Genomic DNA, 23,246 nt, shown 5'->3' on the forward strand with positions numbered 1-23,246 from the left:
TGCAGAATGTCACCCACATGGTATAGTCTGGCAGATTCCTCACTACAGTTTATTTCCTGTAAATTGGTAGCTGAATTTATAGTTTTAATCAAAAGTATACTGTTTTACTGGGAATTCTTATCTACACGTTTTATTTCATTGTATATACATTATAGGTATACTATATACAATGTACCTGTATTATAGCTATACTATATAATATACTCAAATAAGGATTTGAATATGTTAGTATAGGATTAGTTCAGCTGTAAATTTTATTTGGAGTTAGGAATGGCCCAAAGTTAAGAATGTTAGACCTACCTTCTGAACCCCCTTTTGCCCCAATATTCTAGAATATATCCAGAAAAAACATTCATGGGATTTAGGCAAGAAGAGACACAAATAACAGATTTAGAGTTTAGTGTGGTTTTTAGTAGCATAGTAAACTATATACTAGGTAGTTATAAATCAAATCAAAGAAGAAACCAGTGAAGTATCAGAAGGTATTAGACTGAGAATGGGATTTTTATTGCAAAAGACATCCCTCTTTTGTGCACAGACATTGGATAATGCTTTTCCTTTGTTTGTATGCATGTGGCTGAACAGGAAGAGAAGAAAGGTCTAGGTAATTAACCGAATGCTTAGGCAAATTATATATATACATATACATATATAGATATATATATATATATGTGTATACACACACACACACACACCCATTTGAATGTGAAAGTATTGATTTTTAATATAGGATGATTAGTGATGGATGAAAAATGAAAAGTCATATCTGGGGTTTTTAAAGACCTAAAAGTTTTGAAGTTGTTAATCCTGTTAGAGTAAAGAAAGTATTCACTTCTGCATCAAAATCCTTTTGTTGAAATCTCTGCTTAAGTGGAAAGCTAGGAAAGTTACAATTGATACTAAGAGGACGGGATAAACTGTGGATTAAACTATTTTAACATCTTATTAGGAAAAAAAGGAACTAAAAACCCAAATCCTATTAAATCAAATAAAATGGATTCATAGTCTGGAGTGTTTTACATGTGTTGTAACATATACCCCAAATCCCATGGAAGCTACAGGCAGATGAAAGTGAGTACTGATTATTGCTGAATATTATTAAACAGGCCAAAGCAAATGGGAAACAAAAGTCTCTGGGGTAATCAAATAATTGTAACTCTCTACAACAATCTTCAATCATTCTTTTTTAAAACTGATTTGAGAGAGAGAGAAAGGAAGGGAGAGAGAGGAAAAAAACATCAATTTGTAGTTCCTCATGTTCATGCACTCGGATGATTTTGTATGTGCCCTGACCAGGGATCAAACCTGCAACGTCAGCATATCCGGTTGATACTCTAACCAACTGAGCTACCCATCCGAGGCCTCCTCAGTCATTCTTATTTGCATAATACTCACCTTCTGACAGGAGTCCAAATTGGGATTCACATCTGCCAACAGGCTGCCAGGCAGCACCTTTAATACTAGCAGATGTTTCTGTTTTTACAGCAAGAAGACTGCATAGATTTTTATTATCCTATAAGAAAGTGCAGCCAGAACATGATAAATTGCTTTTTTATAATAGAACACATGGTAAATCTGAAACCATTGCAAAACTTGCTTTATTTCAAACCCCTTAATTCAGAAGCTCTTACAAACCAAGAGATAAATAATCTAAAGAGATTTCTTGTTGCTGTAAATTGCCCAACCATCGCCTCAAAACCCAAACCTACAGGCCCTGTTTGTCAAAGGCCGCTTAATGGTTTTACCTGTGGCTTGTAAGAGATAAACACTGTTTTTATAGAGGAGAATTAAAGCTCTTTTATTGTTCTGTAAGGTTTTATTTTTTGCCTTTTTTTATTGTTGTTCTTTTACAGTTGTCCCACTTTTCCCCTTGTCGCTTTCTTGATTAAATTTTTAAGTCATATTTTGGGGGAAAACTGGTCATTTAAAATTATATAAATCTGAGAATATTTTCTAGCATTTCATTTTTAATCTTTGATATCTACATTTTAGGAAGATATTGATTTTAAAAACTGATTAAAATTCTTGGGTCCTCCATGGTAGTCAAGGAGGGAATATTCATGTATAATATTAAATCACAACTGAAAAAAAACCTGGAGGGTGTGAGATCTGTAGTTATTCTCAAACTGAATTTGAGGAGAAGGCCAGGTCTCTTTCAAGTCCAGGGTAAAGAATTCTCCCTCCCCGTCTTAACTCCCAGTGCTGTCTGTCCCAGGCTTCTGTTTCACCGATCTATTCCTTAGGCCTACTTTACACCAACACGATGCCTTTGTTATCCTTGAACTGCTTTTCTGGTTGGGCTGTACTTGTTTGTACATTTGTGTGTGCACCGTCTGATACCAGCCACGGAGAAAACCTGTCACACCTCTCAGTTCCTTCTTTCTCCATTTTTCAGCAATCCTCATGTCTCTGTAGGCTTGCCGTGTACTGGGTTTTGAAATGTTGATGTCTTTAGAGTTCTGGCAATATTTCTTATTTTTGGCACATTGACATTCAAGTTCGCTGTTTCAGATGTCATTTAGACCCTGCTACCTCCAACATCCACATTTTTCACTCCACCTCTGGCTCCAGATCTGTCCCTTCTGGCTCTCCACCTTGAGCTTCTTTATGTGGCTTTTGGGCATGTTCAACAACTTGGAAGCACTAAAACCTATTCTTTGATTTACCTATAATTAATTTCTTTTTAAAAATAGTTATATTCTTAGTATTATTTTGATGTTTATCAATCATACTGATTAGGTTTAGCCTATATATGATCCATAAGGAAGAGTTATATACGATAACTAGAAAAGTTTTGGAGGAGATAAGGAAAGAGGGGAGTGGTAAAAGGGCTTTCTTTGTATATTCATAAGGAAGAAGCCAAATTAATACTTGTAGTGTTTTAATAAAATTGTATAGTCCTCAAAACACTTCAATATATATTATTTCATTAGACATAGAGTGGAGAAGGAGAAGAAAGGAACCTCACAGGCATCTGCCTAGTTTCTTAGTGGTGGGGATTATAAAAATGATAAAATCTGGGGGCTGATGCTAATAGGATGCCCACAATTTAAGTTAGGTACATGGTTAACTCTAATTTTGTGATGTACTAAAAAAATAAGAATACACAGTTCTTTTTTAGAACCCAATTCTGTTCTCAATTCTATATTGACTTAATCCTGCCTCAAATCTCATTTTTGTGGACCTTTGTTACTGGAAAGAGATTCCGCCCTCTTGTGTTGCACACTTGGTGCTGAACACTGTCAGGTGTCTATCTCATGAAGCTTCCCTTCGGCACAGGGGGCATTAAGAATATTGATGCTTATCATTCCATGTACTAAGATCTCTGATAAGGAAAGATGTTTAAAATACGTAATAACTGGATGGTATGACACCAAACAATCAAAAGTGGCCTCTACTATAAAACCCAATTCATGTGCCCAGACAGGTGCTAGTTGAATGTCCTGGCGATGCTGGAGAAGGCAGAGGATGCTGGGAACCCATGGGAGGGGCTTCAGGGAAATCTTTTCTGAAATGAGGCACAGAGTTAAGTCTTAAAGAATCTAGGCAAGGCTGTTGAAAAAAGAGAACGTGAACACAGAGGCAGGGGAATTATGAGGAGAATGGAGAAAATGTAATGTTTTCATTATTCTGTTTGCTGTCACAGGACATATGAGTGTCATTGGTCCCAGTTTTTCTTTAGAGATTTTAAAAAATTATTTACTTTTAGAAAGAGGGAAGGGAGTGAGAAAGAGAGGGAGAGAGACATGTGAGAGATACATCCATCGGCTGCCTATCACATGCCCCCAACTGGGGACCTGGCCCACAACCCAGCCATGTGCCCTGACTTGGAATCAGCCAAGCGACCTTTCAATTCACCAGCCAGAACTCAAGCCACTGATCCGCACCAGCCAGGGCCCCAAGTTTTTTTTATTATTGTTTTGTTTTGTTTTCCTTCCCCTCTTCACATACACTCCCCAACCCTGCCCATGTCAGCTCTGTGCTGTGTCCAGAAGTGGCATTTGTCAGTTCTAAGGTTCATTTACCTGTTTTCCTATAGACTCCACTCCTTGTGCCCACCTCTAACCAGTGATCACAGATGTTTCTGCAAGGGACAGCCTTACCTCTCCAGTATAGAACAGGCATAGGTTTTGTGGTTCAGGAAGTTTTTTTTTACTGGCCACTTTCTAACTTAATTTTAAATGGAAACTTGTTAAAATCAAGTTGTTACATCGGATGAAAAAATATTACGGTAGCCATATGAAGAAAGAAAAAAGAAGAAAAATATGAAAGAAATTTAAAGATAGACCCAAAACTAGAAATTAGTAAAGTGGATAATAATGGCAAACATTTTCCAGACTAAATTGCATATAATGAAAAATTTGAAGGAAATACGTAATCACTTAAATGTGCTTGCATTATGATTTTTCCCTTCACGTTCCATTTTAGTTTGCGGTATAGGGGACAGACACTTTAGCTGGTGGTCCTGGTTGCTGAAGACCTGAGTTGAGTCAGCTATTGTTGGTTGAGCAACTGTAGTTGGCCTCTCAGCTGATCTTGCCATTTTCTTTGAAGGAAAGTTAAAAATACTACCTTTGGTTATATTCTTTTCGGATGGCATCATTATTGTCCTTTTCTTCCAGGCATTTAGAGAAGAAATTGCCCCTATCAACTTCAAAGTTAAAACAATGAATGATTTATCGAGTCAGCTGTCTCCGCTTGACCTGCACCCATCTCTAAAGATGTCTCGTCAGCTAGATGACCTTAATATGCGTTGGAAACTTTTGCAGGTATCAGCTTATTCCTCTTCATAATCCAGGTTTATACCTTGCTGGGTCTTGAAACCTTACCTCTCTATTCTATACCAGGCACCATGGTTTCGTTTTTTTTCTTTCTTTACCGGCTGTATTTGATACTCAGTTCATAGGATGTGACATCAGCTGTCTTTCAGTATCTTGAGCTCAAAGGCCTTATTTATTTATGAGTATAAGTTTTAATGTAATTTTTTGATACACTATTCATATATTTGTAGGAAACTGCAAAAGGTCAGATAAATCACAGAAATTGAAATGTATGCTAGGTCACAGAAACATTTTTTCCCATAATGGCTTATGAAGTAGTCATTTTTCTTACTTTAATCGTGTATTTTTTATTTCTTTAGAAAAGTTAAAGAAGTTTTTATCTTTCTTATTCCAACTTCTTGCTCTTTAGGTGTCTTGCTCAATTTTTTCAGCTAGCACATTTATAATATTGTAGTGTTTACCTTCAGCTCTGAGATCTTAGCTGCCAAAATATAATTATTTTAATGACTCTAGATCTTACTTGCTTGTCCCATTTTAATAGAACCCAGCCGAGAAGAACCCCTTTGAATATTACTAAGTATCAGCATTTGCAAGCCCCTATCCATACCAGTCATGAGGGTTTGGCCAATCTTTGTGGAGCTTTGTCTCATTCAACGGACAATTCCTAAGAGTCATAATAATTCTTACTAATTTCTCTATATTCTAGGCCTCAAATGTGGTATTTAATAAGATAAATGTGCAATTTTGATGTGGCACGTGGTGGCTTTTTAAGGTATAATAGGTTTCCTGAATTAGTTCATACATTGAAACACGCAATGGTTCATGTTTTCTTCATGAAATTGAAGTGGTAAGAAATGACTTGTATTGTATAAGACTATCTCTTCTATTTTTGAAAGAGTATCAATAATCTGGGATTAAGATGTCAGGATATGTTAAACTCAAGCATGCTTTTCTAGTGAGTGGAAGGCAGAAATGTTTGGCCTATACTCCTTTTCTCTTCTGCTTTATTTCTCTACTGCGTCATCTTTATGGAGGTATTCCTGTGGTCCATCTTGATTTCCTTCCCATTCTGCTTGTTATCACCACCTGCAAAGATTAGAAGTCATGGAATATGTTTCGCTTGAAAGAAGATATGTTTTCCGTCTTCCTTATCTCTGAGCCTGGTGCCTGCTAGAGCATAGATGTTAGTTGCTGGTTGAATAAGATGGGGAAGATCTGTACTGCCAGACAACATTGTTAAATTTCAGGAGCAGCATCTTGTTTACTCCTCCTGAATGTAAAATATGGCATTGGAGTGCTTTCCGGCCTTACGAGAAAAAGTACTTGCTAGTGCAACTTACATAGCCAACCAGGTGAAACTAGAGCTGCCCAGTGAGCCAGAGATACACACTTTTCATTTAAGGGCAGCTGAAAATAAGATTGGCAATATAAGTGGAACAGCTTAGTAGCACTACAGAGGCAAAGACCAGGTAAAAGGACGTGGAAATGTCAGTAGGATGTGTGCAATTGCTACTGATTGTCAATAGTTTATCAGTGTACCAACTTTTTGCATTTTCATAATGTAGAGAGTTAACCATACAATGTGTGTAAACAAATATATAAAATATATTAATCTGCTGGTATATGAATACCTCCAAATCAAGATAATTGGACACAAACTTGGAGGAAAATAAGATATTCAAAACTCATCTGTCTTTATCTATCTATCCATCTCTCTCTTCTGTCATCTAATTCATCCATCTCCTTATCTATCTGTTTTCTCCCTTGGAATATTTTAGACTTTCATTTCCTCCCTGTAGCCCTTTTTGCCACCTTCCTTACAAAATAGAGATGAGTAGCCACTGTCCCGTGCCCACATCTTGACTTAAGATACTTTAGACCTTAACTGCTTTCGAGGCCATGCAGAGTGACAGTAAAGGCACCATATGAGCTGGTCGTGAATATTGGCACTGCTGCATACTAACTTTATGTCCTTCATGTCTTTATATCTTGAAGTCTTCACCTGTAAAGTGTTAATCACAATAAATAATGCTTACTTGATGCGGCCATTGAGAGGGTTAAAAGAGTGAATTCATATAAATAGCTTACAAGAGTGCCTGGCACTATTTGCTGTCACTTGGTGCTGGAAGGAGTCTATTTTCATCCCAGTATTTTGATTTCAGAGATAGAAGAGGAGTCTATACAAGCAGTCTTGGGCAGTAGCATCATTTACTAAAGTACTTAAGTCAAGGATATTTCTAAAGTTACTGTTGTGAAATCAAATTACTTTTTGGGTGTCATATGCAGGTTTCTGTGGATGATCGCCTTAAACAGCTTCAGGAAGCCCATAGAGATTTCGGACCATCTTCTCAGCATTTTCTCTCCAGTAAGTACCAATAAACTTGACTGATCGCAGTCACTGAATGGCTCAGCATACTTTTTCATGTAAGAAGCCATGTTCTTTGCTGTAGATGTAGTATATACGTAATAGATGTAGTTATATGCGTAAACAAAAGGATGTTTTAAAATTAACGACAATATTGTTTATTGGTTTTCATTTGTAATAACCTGGTCATAATTCTTAAGTCTTTGAAGTGGAGCCAGAGTAACTTGTCTTTAGCCATGGCTTTTCACTGAAGTTATCATCTGTGATAACTACTGTAGTATCATATCATCATTGCTATATCAAATGCAGAGGTTATGAATCTTTTCACAATAAAGAACTCGTTTTTATATTTAAAGGTTTTAAATTAATTTGTCTCCTTAAAAAAGTGCTTATTAGTTTACAATGCACCTGCACCTTTCATTGTAAAACTTCATTCCCCACAAATCTTTAAATGAGAAGATTTGTGTTTATTAGGCACACTGCAACCATATTTCGCTTTTTTCCTGGTCAGGTATTGCAGACTTAGCCAAACCACATGTGTAGATTTTTATGTAATATTCCCCAAGTGAATTTTTTTACTTTAGGGATTGTTCGTGAAATCTTGAGTAAATAATTGGGGCTCCTACTTTATCATTAACTGCTGAGGAAACTAGAGAACGTAGGAGTCACCAGATGGAGGTTAAAATGGTAGTAATTCTGCTTTCTACCAGACCTATCATCCCTAAAAGTTAATTTCTTTATCTCAAAATTACTATAACACTTATTTACTCTGATCACCTTGAAAATTAAATGTTAAAATATATTGAGTTACACAACACTCCTAGTATAGTCATTGGCACAAATGCTTTCACTAAATGTTAATTCCTTTCCTTTCATTATCTCTGGCAAACATATGTAAGAAAACAGTTTGCTTAATTCAGTTTAAGTGAAGTTTAAAATTTTAGGGAAGGCTTATTTCCCAATTACGATAACTTCTTTGTATCTAGAACTGTAGAAAGAACTGAAGTAATACCATGTCTTCCAACCTAACTGATGACAGTTATATTTTCTCTTTATCTTTTGTCACGGTTGGTGATCTCCTTTACCTCAATTCAAGGTCAGGTTTTTCTTTCACAATTTCAGGAATGATCCTAATCAGTCATTTCCTGCCCTTTGTGCCTTACACATCTCTAGGGCTCAAGTCCTCTCCCCCTCCTCTGTCCTGTCCTTGTCCCTCTCCCTGTCCCTCTGCCCCCTCCCGCCCTCCCTCTTCCTCCCCACCTGTTTCACACACGGGAGCCCTTAGATAGCCTATTTTTAGTGATCAATAGTCCTTCCTGGAATATACTGTCTACCTGGTGCCAGGCTGCATTTCTATAGTTTGGATGCCATCAGTGTTGATCAAGTCAGTAGCTTTGCAGACACCTTATTTGGTATGAATCTCTCCAGATTTCTTAAAATTAATTTTATAGAATATAAAGCTACATGCTAAGACCAAATTAGAGAGGAATTTAACAAGGAAATGAGACTCTATTTACAGTTCTGTTATAAAGGTTTGATCATCTATAAGTACTGATGAAACCCTATACATTCACCTAGCAACCATTCTTTGATAATAATCAAACTTATATTTCTTAGGAAATGAAACATTGTAAAAATTGTGAACTTCAACTCATTGCCTTTTCTCATCTAGCATGGACAGACTAAGGAGGTCAAAGTTATTCAAATCAAAATAAGTATTAAAATGAATCAAGTGTAAACAAAATCTCAATAAATTTAATAATTGTTACCGCTTGCTGCTTGGAATCTTTGGCTTTATTATATTTCTTGGACGTTAGCCCTGGTCATAAAAGGAGCATGTTTGGTTAGGCACAGAATAGAGACTGACCTATTAGCCTGGTGCCAACACTGAAATGAGGTTGGCTCTAATGAGAAATTTAATATATCTAGTTCCACGTTTTCATCCCCTTTTCATTCTTTCATGGACATAGTTGGAGAAGGGGGTCCTCACATTTTATAAAGAGAGGCAGACTGGTGGAATAGAAAAATTATCAAGCCAGCAGTCAGAAATCCTGAGATCATGTCTGAGCTCAGCCATGTACTTGAACAGATTTTTTCATCTGTTGAGTGTTTAGTTACTCATTTATCAAATGGAGCTTTATTATGTATCTTGTTGGCTAACTTAGCAATAGGTATATTCCAAAATGCTTTGCAGAGTTGAGAATGCTCTATATTTTTAAGCTATTAATATGACATGAAATTCAGAAGAGAATCATTGGTGGAAACTAATTATATGAGAGTCTAGTGATAGTTGTGATTTTATGTATTTTTTGTATTTGCTTGTTTATTAGTTCAGGAGTCTCCAACCCCGGGGCCATGGACTGGTACCAGTCTGTGGTCTGGTAGGAACTGGAAGCACAATAGGAGATGAGCTTGAGTGTGATGTGCTTCAGTCATCCTGAAACTATCCCGCCCCACTAACTGGTCCCTGATGCCAAAGAGGTTGGGGACCACTGTATTAGTGCATTTAGCAAAATTCCTTAGGTGCGCTGGATTCATACGTACAGCTCTTCTTAAATTTAAGTTTTAAAATAATTAGTTTAAGGTGGGAATAATATATTTTTGTAAATAAGGAGAAACTGGAATTGTAAAAAAATACCTCAGTGAAACAAAACATAAAGTCTCAATCATAGTGATGTTAAGTGTAAAAATGTAGGAAGCTGATTCTATGCATTTCAAATGCAAATATCTATTTGGGATTCTTTTATCCATCTAATTGCCTTGGTTTTTCACAACCCTTTCCCTATGTTTATTTTACTCCCTCCTCCCCATTTAACATTCATGTAACTGAGTTTATTTAAATGCCATCTGTTCTTAATAGTTATTCCTGTGAATATAAAATAAAGCAAAGTAAAGTGTTACTAGTGGTTTGGAAATTTCAGTCTTAAGAACTCTAGTTTATAATCTGACATTCCAGGTAAATTAATTTTGGTTTTCCCTTTATATATTTAGTATATATAGTACCGTTCCCAAAAAGCACTAAGTTTTAAATTGGGTGGACTATAAACAATAAACTTGATTTTTCTAGAAGTATTTTTATCAACAGATTCAGTTAGTTAGAGGTGGCACTGGAAATTGAACTCATGTTGGTCTTTCTTGCTTTGAATGACTTTTTAAAGTGACTCTTTGTTTGGCTTGCAGATTTCATAATAATAGGAATCCAGAGCAGTTCTCACTGAATTTGTTGTAAAACATGTTCAGTTGTTTCGCATTAAAGCAGAAGGCTTTGGGGTTAGCAGTGTTTCCAATAACCTCCCTCTGTTTCCTCAGCTTCAGTCCAGCTGCCGTGGCAGAGATCCATTTCACATAATAAAGTGCCCTATTACATCAAGTAAGTTGATTTTAATTCTCCTTTACGAATGAAGAGAACAAAGTTATGTTGATAACTTAAGAGGCTTTTTCTTCTATAACTTTTAAAAGTGGAATTCAGTCCTATTAGCTGAAGGAAGTTATATATCTATATATATTTATACAGATAGTATATATATTTAACATTTGAACAAAACTAATTTAAAAATCAGAGTGATAATTGCAGTTATTAAGTTGGGGCTATAGGTGTGTTTAGCTCATTTTTTTAGAGCAAGAATTAAAATATTTGGGGAAAATGACAGAATTTCTAAATACTCTTGAGATAATGATGCTGCCCAGACTATATTGATTCTAAAGCATTTTTTATTTCTCCCAAAAAATTTATTTCAAAAGTGCTTGTACTCTTGTCATTTTAATGCACCAAAAGAAACTGTTTTTATCATGGAAAAGTTCGATATTTTCAAGTTTTTCTTTGATTTTTGGAAATTATCTGCAATTTTAGTTTAGGCCTATCGTCCTTCATTTTTGTTGTCAATTTGACAATCCTTGTTGTGAAACATTTTATAAACTGTGTATAATTTACACAGGGTTTGTTTAGGATTTGACCCTTGGGTTAATCTGTGTGTTGTCACGGGACAGAATGATAAAATACAACTTTTATGATTGCTTGAATGATAAAATACAACTTTTCCGATGAGCAGACCTCCTGATTTAGAACATGGTCAAGTGATGAAGAGCCATAGTTGACTATTTCATGTGTAAGGTAAATGGCTTCATAATTGCGGGGAAAATGCTTATTTTATCAGGAGGCAGATCTGTCTCACATTAGCCGGGTGACCTCAAGCAAGACGGTAAAGATCCCTGGGCCAAGTTTCCTTTATATCCTTTCTAAAACAGCATGTGGTTCTCCAGAATCCATGCCAACAATAACAATCTACTCTTCCAAAATCCCTCGTCCTGAAAAATTGTGTGAAGTCAGTATTTTTTGGAAGAGTATTTCCTTACGAAGGTTTTGCTGTGTCTGAGATGTAGCCTCAGGGTAAAAAAGATAAGTAATTTTTCAATAACACATAACAGATATAATAAGCAATATGTATTACATTGTCTTAAGGGAGTTTAATACTTTTATCAGTGTGCATTCTATAGTGTACTGAGTTGTGATAAACTCATGGAATAAGTGTCAAATTTGTGCAAGCATGAATGGGAAGAAATCAGAGGCTAGGAAAATTGGTGTGTCTATTGAGAGAAGATGTGATAATCTGACCCAAATTTACATTTTTAAAATTTTCATAATAATAGTATTAATAAATAATGGTAATAATAATAACGATAGAGAATTTTAATGTACTGGGTAAGTATTGACTTGAATTGAATATTACAGGTTTAGGGATAAATCTGATGTACTGGATGGGCAGAAAAACTGCCACATAAAGATGACCCACATCCTGGATGTATGTGACTATATTAGTTTCCATAAAGATGGGGCGGAAGGCATGAGCCAGAAAATGCAGGCAGTCTCTGGAAGCTGGAAAAGGAAAGGAAATGTGATTCTCTCTTAGAACCTACAGAGAGTAACACAGACCGGACAACCTTGATTTTAGCCCAAGGAGATATTTATTTTGTGGTAATTTGTTACTGCAATAGAAAGCTAATATATGTACTGTACAAAATCTAGAAGTCCCTGCATATTAATTGAAATTAACTTACTGAATTAACCTAGAGTCCTGTATCATCTGACTTTTTTTTTTAAATGTGAATTGGATCCAGTAGGGCAGATTTCTGTTTTGTACGAGATAAAAAGAATGTTAACTCTCTTGCTTGATTGTGTACTGCTGTGGTTATCTATTTGATTTGGCACTTTAAAAATTCATCCTTAATTTTAGCACTGCTTTCAAAAGGCATTTCTGTATGTCCATATCTGCCTGAGAATTCATTATGCTAAGTCAAAATGTCACTAATTCAGAATTTTTATAGTTTTTATAGCATCTAGGAAAATTGTATCCTCAGTCAGTCAGTTCTTCTGGGGCAGATGGGTAGAGTAAAAGCTGGTTTATGTGTTGTCTGTCTCATTGGCTGAAGCATTATAACCAGCATTCCAATATAAATAAAATAAGTGATGGCCAATATTTTTCATTATGATCTATAGCATTGTAGCATCCTAAAGTATCTTCCACATAATTTGTGAAAGATTGGCTTTCCTTGACTATATATAGTGGTCAGAGGTCTTTTAGGGCTTTGAAATATTTAGAAATCGGACCATGTGTATAGAACAAATTCTCTTATTTTAAAAAATCTGGTTTAACCAGCATCTTGCATAACTTGCTCTTTTGTATAACTTATCAGTGTATTTCCTCATACAGAAGGAACATTAATCTTGAGAGGTAGGTTTATGTGAGCCAGTATTTCCAGATGAAGAATTGTTATGAAAACAAAATTGAATTCCCAGATAAATTAATAAGCAAGTAAAAGATGAGTGAAAAGGCTTTTAATATGCACTTCCCTTTGCATGGCTGCACCGGTAAGCAGACGAATAATGCTAGAAGCAAATTTAGCATAAGTTTTATGCAAGTAGAATTTCCTGGAGTATATTAGAATGTATTAATTTGACTAGAGAAGGAAAACTCTGACTCCAAAAAACCTCCGCTGCCTTGCGGCATACCTCTTCAGGGGAAAGGCTAAGGGAGTAAACCCCAACAGAAAATCCGGAGCCGGAGTCCCTAAAGCGGTTTGACGTTGTAGTCAACACCGGCAACTCCTGCGGCGCACCTGAAGCCAAGCTGTATTGACTCCGTCTTTCCCTTGGACCCTTCAGCTGCGAAGAGAGGGGGGGTCTGCTGCATGGGCAACAGCAGACCCTCCATATCACCCTGCCCAGGCTCTGTAGCTTCAGCTTCACTGGAGAGGACACTCCAGCGTCATCGTAAGATGTCAATTCAACACGGGAGGAGACAGATACCGTGTCACTCCTGAGTCGGACTGCACAACCATTCTCAGCGGTGCAGATAGACTCTTAAGAAGCTACACCATCGTCTCTCGAGACGGACGGCTGCCGACGGATTAATTTGACTAAAAAGAAAATGATATTTGGGTAGAAATGTAGACATTGTCAGTATTGAGGTTTGTAGTTTTATATACTCTAATGTCAGAATATAACAAGAAAGTTGAAAGGAAACTGGAAAAGACAAATTATTTTTATTTCACATTTCAATTTTCCAAATTAGTTAAAACACACTTTGATGGCCCCCAGATGCATTTCTCTCTTTCTAGGTAATTCTTTATTAATATTGTAAGGTATAGTGACTGATTCGTTTCTAGAAAATGATGATATAAGAGTATATGTAGTATACATCCCTCTATGTTACCTTAAGATAAAACTCATATTGACTTAATATTTGTTGCCTCTAAGGTAGACTTTCCAAAACTGAGCTAGTTATTTTTCTTTTCTGGTATAGCGCATTGCCAGCTCATTGTTCTAGCAGTTTAAGAAGCTTTGAAATGCTTCTGGCTGCTTTCACAATTAAAAAAAAAAAAAAAAAAAAAATCTACCATAAAAGCTAGATCTTTCTTTGTGACGTTTTAGTCATGTGTTTGTGTTTTGCAAGGTTGTTTTTATCCTCAACTAAAAGTTAACATCCAGAGAATTATAGGTACAAAGGGAATGGTGAATAAAACCTTTGAATTGAATTTTCCTAAAATGTCATAATTATCTTGTAAAACTCATTGCTTTTCATTTTGTTCCAGGATAATTAATAACAGTAATAGTGTCTTGGCAGGTGACAATAATGATCATTGTAACAAATTATTTTTTGCATGTTCATTCGCCAGCCACTGTGCTGATCCCGTGCCTGAATTCTCTCCCCTGGTCCCCATGGTAGGCGTTATCGTCACCCTCATTTTCAGGCAAGGTTTAGATCTCAAGCACACATAGCCTGCTTGAGATCTCAGCCGGTAAACAGAAGAGCTTCTGTGCAAACCCAGGGACTGACTCCAGCTTCTGAACTCTTGCACACTGTGCAGTATTGCCCATTGTTCCCAGCATTGTTGAGACAGAGAACAGAAATTTCTAGTCATGTGAACAGTTTGAATAGGATGAAGGATTATATTTAAGGAGCAGTCAGGTGGGGAAAATATGAGTAAACATCTTTTTTTTTTTTCTGTACCATGGACTCACTATCAGTTCTTATGCACCGCCTGGGTGCCAACATTAAGCACCAGCCTGTCGGAGGACCGGTCCTATGCTTCCCCCAGCACTCCACACTGCCTTCTCTGTAGGCTTTCTACAGGCTGATTTCTGCGGGTTCATATGTGTTTAAGGAAATTGTACACGGAGACCTGGTAATGGACCAAGGTTCTTTTTTATAGAGAGGAAGATGTCATTCTCCACAGTCCTGCTTATCAAATCTTGACAGTTCTGAGTTGGGGAGACAAACTATGCCCCCCACCCCTCATTCCCTCTCCTCGTTCTCATGCTCAGGAGATTTCTGTCATTCTGCCCACAAATGTGGCTTTTAGAGTAGATGCTCTGCACACATAGGCAGCCTGTGGGGAAGCCATACTGTTTCGTAGAATATAGGAAGGTTTAGTTAAGAAACAGGTGTTCCTTCCTTCCCTTACAGTGTAAACCTCAGTGCATGACTTTTTTCAGTAAGACTTTGCCTCGGTACAAATGATTACTTCGTTCTTGTGACAGGTGTCCCACTCACATCTTAACAGTTCTCTCGCTCTGTTTTCCCACTAGAATCTGAAGTGCACACCTTAGTTCTTTATAGAATCCTAAGTGCAATCCCACACACAGCTTTAATAGGAACATTTTAGTAATCTCTGATTATAAAGACAGTACCTATCACGTTCTTTAAAACTGACATTTCTCAGTATTACAAATGCATTAACTAATCTGTATTTCAAAGACCGCTACCATACATTCTCTGACTTACTCTCACTTCTTAAGAGCGGGTCTACTCAAGACTTTCCTCAGTTTTTTACATCTCCTTTATATTTTCCTTTTCTATGTTTGCATCCATTATGGACACCCAGACGCTTTTTAGACACCCTTTTCACCTGCCAAGCACCCTCGACTGCCCTAGTCCATCAGATTGCTGGGAAAAAAGTTTATAGTTGTGAATGAAATCTTAGAGAACCAGTAGCTGTTTTTTAGACAGTCATGCTGTTCACGTCTATGAACTCCATATACTAATCTGAGTGTATATGTGCAGTTTAAAGGAGAGAGTTAATGTTTATTTCTTTAGAGGAATCATAAACCCCATTTAGATGGTGTAGGGGAAACAATTCTTCCCTCAATAAGAGCGGAGAAAAGAGGCAGCAGTGGGATATCCAAGTAACAGGAAAGTCAAAGCTAACAAAGGTATAGATGTAATGGTAAAAAAAAGAAATGAACATAAAGCGTTTTATATTTAGAAGTTACAGGTAACTCATTCCAGAACAAAATAAACCCGTAACACAGGTATAATGAATAATGAAAGATAAATGTAGTTCTCTCCAAAAGGCTTTCTGCAAGAGTCTTCCCTCTCTTGCTCCTCCGTCAGGATGAGGAAGGGCATCCTTTTGATTCCTGATTTTTAACTGAAGCTGCTTGGACACACTTTGAGTCACTTCCCTGAAGTGGAGCTTTTTTTTTTTTTTTTTTTTAATTATTTATTTGTTTATTTTTATTTATTTATTTTTAGAGAGAGGGGAAAGGAGAAAGAGAGGGAGAGGAACATCACTGTGCAGTTGCCTCTCACATGCCCCCAACTGGGGACCTGACGTGCAGCTTAGTCATGTGTCCTGGCTGGGAATCGAACCAGCGACACTTGGCTCGCAGGCCCACGCTCAATCCACTGAGCCACAGCAGCCAGGCTGAAGTGGAGCTTTAATGATAAAGAAATAAATGAAATAGCATAAGAGAATGCAGTGGAGAGTCTATTTTCCCCAGAAATGGTCTGTGACTCTTCCTTTATTGAAAATAAATATTTAAAACTCCCTTGGCCAAGTCTGCTGATGAGGAGGTAAGAGCAAAATTGCTTTGTGAGAGAATGTGGGCGCCTTGGGACTGCCGAACCTCCAGGGCTTGGAGGCAGCTTCAGAGGAATGAGCATACCACGGCTCACTAGGAAACCAAGCAGCCGGCAGCCTGCCCTGCAGCAGCCCGAAGCTGGAAAACCGTAACTGGGCAACTTCTAGTGTATTTACTGGTGTCCTGGTTTATTCAGATAATTTAGGTGAAGTTGACATTATCGTGGAAAGATAATGACCATTTCAGGACTTAAGAGGATACTACCTTTCCTGCCATGTATCTATACGTTATTGGGACCAGAGTTATTACTATGAAGTGGGGTTTTGGCTTGGAAATCTTCTCGATTATTCAGTTCCATTGCATTGTAACAACACAACGTGAGATTTACTGTACAGTTTGAATTTTAGGGTCAGGGATACAATTAATAAAAGTCTACTGTGAGGTACAGGAAGGATCATGGTGGGGCCATTATGGAAGGGAAAATGATATCTGCACTTTAATTTGTAAAGATTACATTTCTAAAATAGTCATTAAAACTAGCAAAAGTACAGAAGTAATAATGATTAAATAAATTGTGCAATAAATAGAATATCTTTCTCTGTACTGATTATGAAGTGAAATAATACAGTAAAAGATTCAATACAACCATACACACACAAAAAGAATTAATTTACCCTTTAAAATATATATGAAAGAGATATAGAAGTAAAATTTTAAAAAGACTAAATGCTGTAAATTAGCTTTAAAAAAACAAACTAAAAGGATACAACGATAAGTTGAACTCCGGTGGGAACCTAATCCTGGGGTCAAGCTCCCAGGCAGGGGCGTATAGGGCTCCCAGGCCCAGTGCAGCCACAGACCTGTGACAGTGTTGTTAGATGGTCTGATTCTCCAGAGCTTGAGGGCTAAGGGAGACGCGGGGTGGAGTTGGGTGGGCAGTGGGGCTCCCTATGAGTTCTGGACCCAAGTAGAGATGTCACCAGATTCGAGACTCCCTTGTTTGTTCTTCCAGGCCTCTTTCAGTGCCCTCAAAACAAGCGTCACCTGTCCCTGCGTCCATACCCAGGGACATCCATTTTGGTCATTGATTCTACTACTTCACTTAAAAATAAACACAGACAAGTCTTGTCTCAGCGTCTTGTAACCAATGTCCTGTCAACAATGCCTGGAATATGGACATTTGTGTTTCGGGGTGTGCTCCAGCCTCTGCTTCTGTACAGCCCTTAACACGTTGTGTCTCCACTGCTGAGCAAAATTATTTTGAGTGCAGTTTATAGTCAAATCCAGATTTAGAGTTATCCATTGTTTACAATCTAGTTTTCCTGCTTTGTTTCTTCATTATTATGATAAGCTAAGGACATTTTTAAAGGGAGATTTATGCTTTTACATTATCTATTATCAAATAGAAGCATATATTTTATTTGGATTTTTAACGAAAGTTGAGTTTTTTTTTGTTGTTGTTGTTATTCTTGAAATGTTGGCATTAAAACTTTTTTCTCTTAGATGTATACTTATGTTTCCAAAAGTATAGGCTTGGAGTCCCTGCCTTTAAAAGCCTAGAGTGCAGCAGAAAGTGTCTGTGAAAAGTGCATGAAGTTACAGATGACCTGAGTTCATCCCCTCACAGCTTCCTGTCTATGCCCCCCCCCCCCTCCCCGGGGCCCCAGTGCAGACACTCACACACAAACACACACACAGGAGTAATCAGCATCACTAATGAAAGAAAGTGTGCCATATTTTTCATCTATCCTGGGCTCTAGTGAACCAAGTATTTGAAGGGATCATGAATCCCCAAAGGAGAATGTCACCTCCTAAATCTAAGAAGATATAACTCTGATGAATTGCCTCAGATCAGATTGCCGAAATTTGTTTTCACATTTTAGACCTGAGTCATTTGATTGCAAATTTGATTACTTGGGAGCTCCCGCGTGATTGCTATATATATATATATAAAACTTCTGAAGCATGTGTGAGGAGAGTGTTCGCAGAGCCTGTGTTTTTGCCGGCGTGACCTTCGTTTTCTGCAAATTGTGTTGTTTTCATAGCACCTCTCAGCTTCTACCACACAGTAGAATTTACTTAAGAAGTTTACAGTCTCTTCCTTATTTCTTTCCTCCCAGAAGAGAGAGAGAGCACCAGGGACTGGAAGAGGGAGAAGCAGCCAATCCATTTAGCAACTCGGAGTTCGCTGATAATATTGACAGGGCGAGTTTGGGCTGAGGCGTGAAGGTGGCAACCACGTAGACGTGGGCTGAGCAGTGGGTGGGCCCTGAGGATGCGCGTAACGGAATTGAGAATTTTGTGCAGAAGAGCAAAGGGTGATTGTTAGCAGGAAGTGGAGAGTCCAGGTAGGGGTGAGTGTGTGTGTGCGTGCGCACATATATGTCTCAAGATAGTATAACCTTATTATTTATATGCTGAGTATAGTGTTATGAGGGATTGATGATGCAGTACAGGAGATTTTTAGAAATCTTTTGAAAGAATTGGCCTTTGATAGGAGGGGTGGACAATTCCTCAGCTATAGGAGGAGAGAAGAACACAGTCTGGCAGACGGAGAGAAGTTTATTGATTTGGTGGTGGGAAGATGAAGGAATTTTATTCTGGTGGTTTTTAGTTTTTCTGTAAAGCAGGAGATCAAGTTAAATGATGCTAAGGCAGGGAGAGAAACTGACTTAGGTTCTGGGAAAGAGGAGGCAGTGGGAAATTGTTGTCTTGGGGTTTGGGAAAGCAAGTTTATTAGGCAATGTAGTGCAGTCGCCAGCGGCTGGACATTGGAGGTTTGAAGTCAAGTATTTTGAGTAAAATCAGTCTGTCTGTTCAGTGATTTTCTCCAGCTGTATTCGTGCACAGCTGATCGTGTCTGGAGAAGGCAAGTATTTGAGCTGATCCTTGCTTGGGTTCTGCCACGAGTGAGAGAGAAGCAAGGGCGATGAGGTTGTTTGTAATGATTATAATGATGGACTAAAATTTAGACGGATTCATCAGAAATATTTTAAAACCGCAATTTTGCAAGTATACTTCCATATCAAGAACTAGGGATTATGGTCAGACCATCTGGTTTCAAATCCCATTTCTAGTTGTTATTATGTGACCTTGAGCAAGTGATCTCAGCGTCCTCTGCCCTGCCTTCCTTTATCTGAAATATGGGTATAATATTGGCATATAGAATTCTTGTGCAGATTAAGTTTACACATAGAAAGGGTTGAGAAAAGTGATTGTCAAACTTTTTGAGCTCACGGCACACAAAAACTATGTTATATTTTTTGCCAATCTGACAAAAAAATAGGCACAATTTTGATTCATTCATACCAGACAGCTATTGTTGTGTTGGCTAGTGCCTTTTTCTTTTTTTATTTGACATTTTAAAGGAAAAAAGGTGAATGTCCCTGACTAGATAGCCTGGCACTGCATGTTTTAAAAATTCTTGCCACACACCAATGCTTTGCTGATTTAGAAGATGACCTGGTACAAATTGAGTGCTGAAATAATAGGCCATTACTATAATTAATATTATACATCCTTACTTAGTGTGTGTTATCTTTCACTATGCACAGAAAAGAAGAAATGTACCTCTTCCAAAGTTGTCTTATCCCAGAGCAGTATACATAGTTCTTTTTCCCAGATTTGCATTTTTAATTAATTCACCTTTAATTTTTTTCTTTTATATGCCTTTATAATTGTTGCTAGAATAGAATGGCAAGTGGCAAAGCTCACAAAGTCCAGTTTCAAGTATAAATTTAGATAGATAAGTAACAGCTAAGTGTGCTGGGCTGTATGTCAGTTTTGGGACAAGCAGTATGCCTTTTTATCTCCTTTTAAGGTTTCATGGAAAGAAACAAGGACCCCTGTAATGGGGACAAATGGGTTTGAAAGTATCTTCCTTAGAGCAGTCTTTTGCCTAGAAATCAGTATGTTATAATCTGTCAAAATTGCATGTACTTTGCTTTTGGTTCATTGTCTCATATAATGAACAGTTTTGTAAAACAGCATTTTTGTGTTCTGTTCATTGGTGTATAATCTTGTATTTTACTTTGTGTGACTTATCAGAACACTTTATGAATCAGTAGGTGGAAGGATATGCTACTTATTAGTCTTACTGATTTTCATTGAAGTCCATTTAATACAGAGACCACATGTTTTCCCAACTGGGACACCAGTAAAATTATAGAGGACAGCAGGTATGAACCAGGACTCTTCAGAATGCTGAAAAATAATTTTAAGAATAGAGAATAGAGATGTAATACAGGGCATCGTGAGTATAGTCAACAGTGCTATACAGGAGTCCCTCTCTATATCGCGGTTCACTTATCGTGGCCTCACTGTATTGCGGGATTTTAAAAAATATTATATTTAATTATCATGGATTTTTCACTGTATCGCGGGATTTTGTGGTACTGTATATGTATGTTGTTAAAGTTACGTAGGTTTAAGAGTGTAGAATAAATGTAAGGTTCCTACTTCGCAAGAGGGTCTAGAATGTAATACCCGTGATAAGTGAGGGAATACTGTATTATATACATCAAAGTTGCTAGATCTTAAGTGTTCTCACCACAAAAACAAAATGGTAATTATGTGAGGTGATGAAGGTGTTAGCTAATGCCACAGTGGTAATCATGGCAATACATAAATGTATCAAATCAACAGGCCTTACACCTTAAACTTACACAATGTTATATGTCAATTATATCTCAAAGATAAAAATTTAAATAAATACAATAAGATAAAAATCTTGACTCATACAAATATAAAAAGAACATATGTCAAAAATTTCATGTAACCCACTAATTAATAAGGGAACAGGTAAGAAGTTATAACAAGTTCCAAGGAGAATTCTGAGTACTGCATCTTTATAACAAAGGTTGCAAAATGAATCGACAGATGGACGCAAAGCTGACAAACTCGTCAATAACCACAGGACAGTACTATTGCATTCCAGTGGGCCCAATTTGCATTTCTATGGACAAAATATCATTTGCATTTCTATCAGTTTTCTTTATTGTTTGAGTTTCAAATAGCTCAAAGACAATTAAAAGTCACAGGACACCCACTACCTTTTTGTTAGTATCAGAGCCTTCGCAGTTTTCCCTACACAAGCCAAACTGGCATGGCTGGGCCCCTAGTTAACGTCAGGGATTCTCACTATTGTTACTTCTTGTCATTTTGGATGTAGCTGCTAATTGCTGCTTTGTTAGGTTTTACATGTTTGCTTTATTCTTGAACAGATTTCTATGTCTGTTCCCTCTTAAGAGGGTTTTTATAAGAAAATTACAATCTTATTTTACAGTTTATCAAGCTTTATAATATTAAGCCCCACTCCTCTTTCCTATTTGAGAGCCAGAACTTAACCTATTGTATTTTGGAGGGGAAAAAACTGCTACTTTTGTTTTGGTTGTTCGTGCTGGGAGGACTGGCAGCATTTTGGCTGGAGCAGATGAGCAATCTGTTCAAATACTTTGAGCTTTTGGGTGGACTGTGGATTTCGCTTTAAAATCCTCCCTCCAGAGAGAGAGAGAGAGAGAGAGAGAGAGAGAGAGAGAGAGAGAGAGAATTCATCAGCCAACTGCATCTATCACTTCTTTTAAACTGTTGTTTGGTAAGCTGCAGTTTTACATTCCTAACCAGAGGCTGTGTTTATTTTCAGTGTTGGCAGTTCTGCCTAATGAATCAACTGGCACTGAATTCACAAAGGGGGATGCCTTTTCTCTCCCTCCATCTGTTTGCCAAATGTGTGTGTTTCCTCAGCTCCTATCAGTGGTTTCACTACAAAGAGCTATTAGCGAGCGGTGTCCTCACTGAATTCTCCGTGCACTGCCTGACTGCAGAGAGGCCTTTTCCTCTCACGATTCCATAAAGGGGTTGTTGGCCAAAGCACCACACTTGGGACTCTAGAGAAGGTGCAATTTATATTTGTTGTTTAAGTGTAAAGCTTGGCTCTGCATTCCTCGTAGCTTTGTTTGATTCCCGAGCCTCGGTTTGGCCTCCTAGACTGAGTTGTCTGTCTCTGGGCAGAAGTCCATGGGGGTTGAAATTAATCAAAAGAAGAGGCAAGAGAGCAAGTGTATGCTGGTAGATGGGGAGCCCATCACGAAACTGTTTGAATCATACTATATTTCCAGCAAATCCTTCTTTTATTCTCATTGATGATAGGGAAGAAGTTTCATTAGTGAAATTTAGAGATTGATTCTTTTTTTTGTTTTTTTTTGGTTTTTTCGTTTTAGTTTTTCACTTTCAGTCATGCATTGGGAGCCTTTTAGATCAGTGCTTCTCAGACTTAAATGTGCATGCTAATCCCCTGGGATTTTGGTATGATGAGGATTCTGATTCAGTAGGAGTAGGAGTCGGAGATTCTGCATTTTAATCAAGCACTGGGCCATACTATCAGTAGTGAGAATTTTAGATGAGACTGTTAACAAACCAAAAAGGACAGTTTGTGTGCTTGCTGCCACAAAAGCCAAACTCATGAGGCAGTTGCTGGTAAAAAAGGAAGCTTTTATTTGGATGCTGAGTTATCTGGGAGAATGACAGACTCCCATCTCAAAGCTCATCTCCGCAAAACCAAGACAAAGTGCAGCCGTCCTCAGCAAGATCAAAACAAAAGCCAGTGCCCAGAGTTCCTGCTCCAATTTAAAATACAGTCCTTTGGAGCCCGCAGGTGGCTGCTAAGCTTAGCTTGTTCTGGCTATGCTCCATTTCAAGCCCCCTCCTGAAGGCCACAGGCCATGCGGCAGCTGGAGCTGAA

At 37.6% G+C, this 23,246-nt stretch overlaps 1 protein-coding gene across 1 annotated transcript in view; it reads left to right on the top strand.

Annotated features, from left to right (window-relative positions):
* UTRN (utrophin) overlaps positions 1-23,246 on the top strand; it is a 449,245-nt gene that overhangs the window by 355,757 nt on the left and 70,242 nt on the right. The window contains exons 56-58 of the mRNA XM_090279943.1: positions 4,623-4,769; positions 7,068-7,146; positions 10,456-10,516. Coding sequence (XP_090136069.1) covers positions 4,623-4,769; positions 7,068-7,146; positions 10,456-10,516 — 287 coding nt within the window. The remainder of the gene's footprint in view (positions 1-4,622; positions 4,770-7,067; positions 7,147-10,455; positions 10,517-23,246) is intronic.

This window comes from Furipterus horrens, unplaced genomic scaffold, assembly GCF_987537825.1.
Source record: "Furipterus horrens unplaced genomic scaffold, mFurHor1.1.pri manual_scaffold_6, whole genome shotgun sequence".
NCBI lineage: Eukaryota > Metazoa > Chordata > Mammalia > Chiroptera > Furipteridae > Furipterus > Furipterus horrens.